The sequence below is a fragment of the Salvelinus namaycush genome, chromosome 26 (genome assembly GCF_016432855.1).
Source record: "Salvelinus namaycush isolate Seneca chromosome 26, SaNama_1.0, whole genome shotgun sequence".
Lineage (NCBI taxonomy): Eukaryota > Metazoa > Chordata > Actinopteri > Salmoniformes > Salmonidae > Salvelinus > Salvelinus namaycush.
The window spans coordinates 39,443,597-39,444,521 of NC_052332.1; the positions used below are offsets into that span (position 1 = coordinate 39,443,597).

Genomic DNA, 925 nt, shown 5'->3' on the forward strand with positions numbered 1-925 from the left:
GAGAGGATCTGCAGAGAAGAATGGAAGAAACTCCCCATATGCAGATGTGCCAAGCTTGTAGCGTCATACCCAAGAAGACTTGAGGCTGTAATTGCTGCCAAAGGTGCTTCAGCAAAGTACTGAGTAAAGGGTCTGAATACTTATGTAAATGTGATATTTCTGTTTTATTTTAGATTTCATAAAATAGATCTCTTTCCCTGTTTCTCCTCTCTATCTCTCTGCATCTCTCTGCATCTCTCTCTCGTTGTTGCTCCTCTCTCTCTCTGCATCTCTCACTCGCTGTTTCTCCTTTCTCTCCCTCTATTTCTCTCTGCATCTTTCTCTCTCCACCGCAGCACTAGCCCCACTGGTCCTGGTGCACGTCATCGTATACGCAAGCAGCCCTACCGCCTATGAGCGCTCTGTAATGTGTAGTATACCGCGCGCTCTGCTCGCTCTCCAATTCAATATAATTATTAACGGAGCTGTTAGCCCAGAGTCCTCAGAAAGTGCCGCTGTTTCTCTCCTTTTCTCCCTTTTCTCCTCTCTCTTTTTTTTTGGAATAACACTGTGTTTTCATCATGCTTGAAGTCGAAGGTAGGGCTTGCTTTAATTTTGTCTCATATCTTTTTGTTGATATTTTAACTGACAATTGAGCGAAATTATGCCGCGACGGTTTACCGTTCTCTTCTCGAATATGTTCCCATAGAGGTCCTCTACAATCGAGGATGGATTCGTAATGAAATGCGATGTATGGTTGTAACCGTTAGTAGATTATAATACAATGTAAATGGATATTCGAGTAGGATGAGTTACTCTGAGAGAAAGACAGAATGTGCTCCTTCATTGCGTAATGTTTAGAGGTGTGTCTACGGTGTGCGTAATGGTGAAGCTGGATTTCATCAATGGAGCCGCTCTGTGCATTTAAATTGGTGTGTAGACTACA

The 925-nt window shown here is 43.0% G+C and overlaps 1 protein-coding gene across 1 annotated transcript in view; it reads left to right on the forward strand.

Moving 5' to 3' along the window:
* The first annotated feature begins 482 nt into the window (after nt 1-482).
* dclk1a (doublecortin-like kinase 1a) overlaps nt 483-925 on the forward strand; it is an 85,432-nt gene continuing 84,989 nt past the window's right edge. The window contains exon 1 of the mRNA XM_038965541.1: nt 483-576. Coding sequence (XP_038821469.1) covers nt 561-576 — 16 coding nt within the window. The 5' untranslated portion in view covers nt 483-560. The remainder of the gene's footprint in view (nt 577-925) is intronic.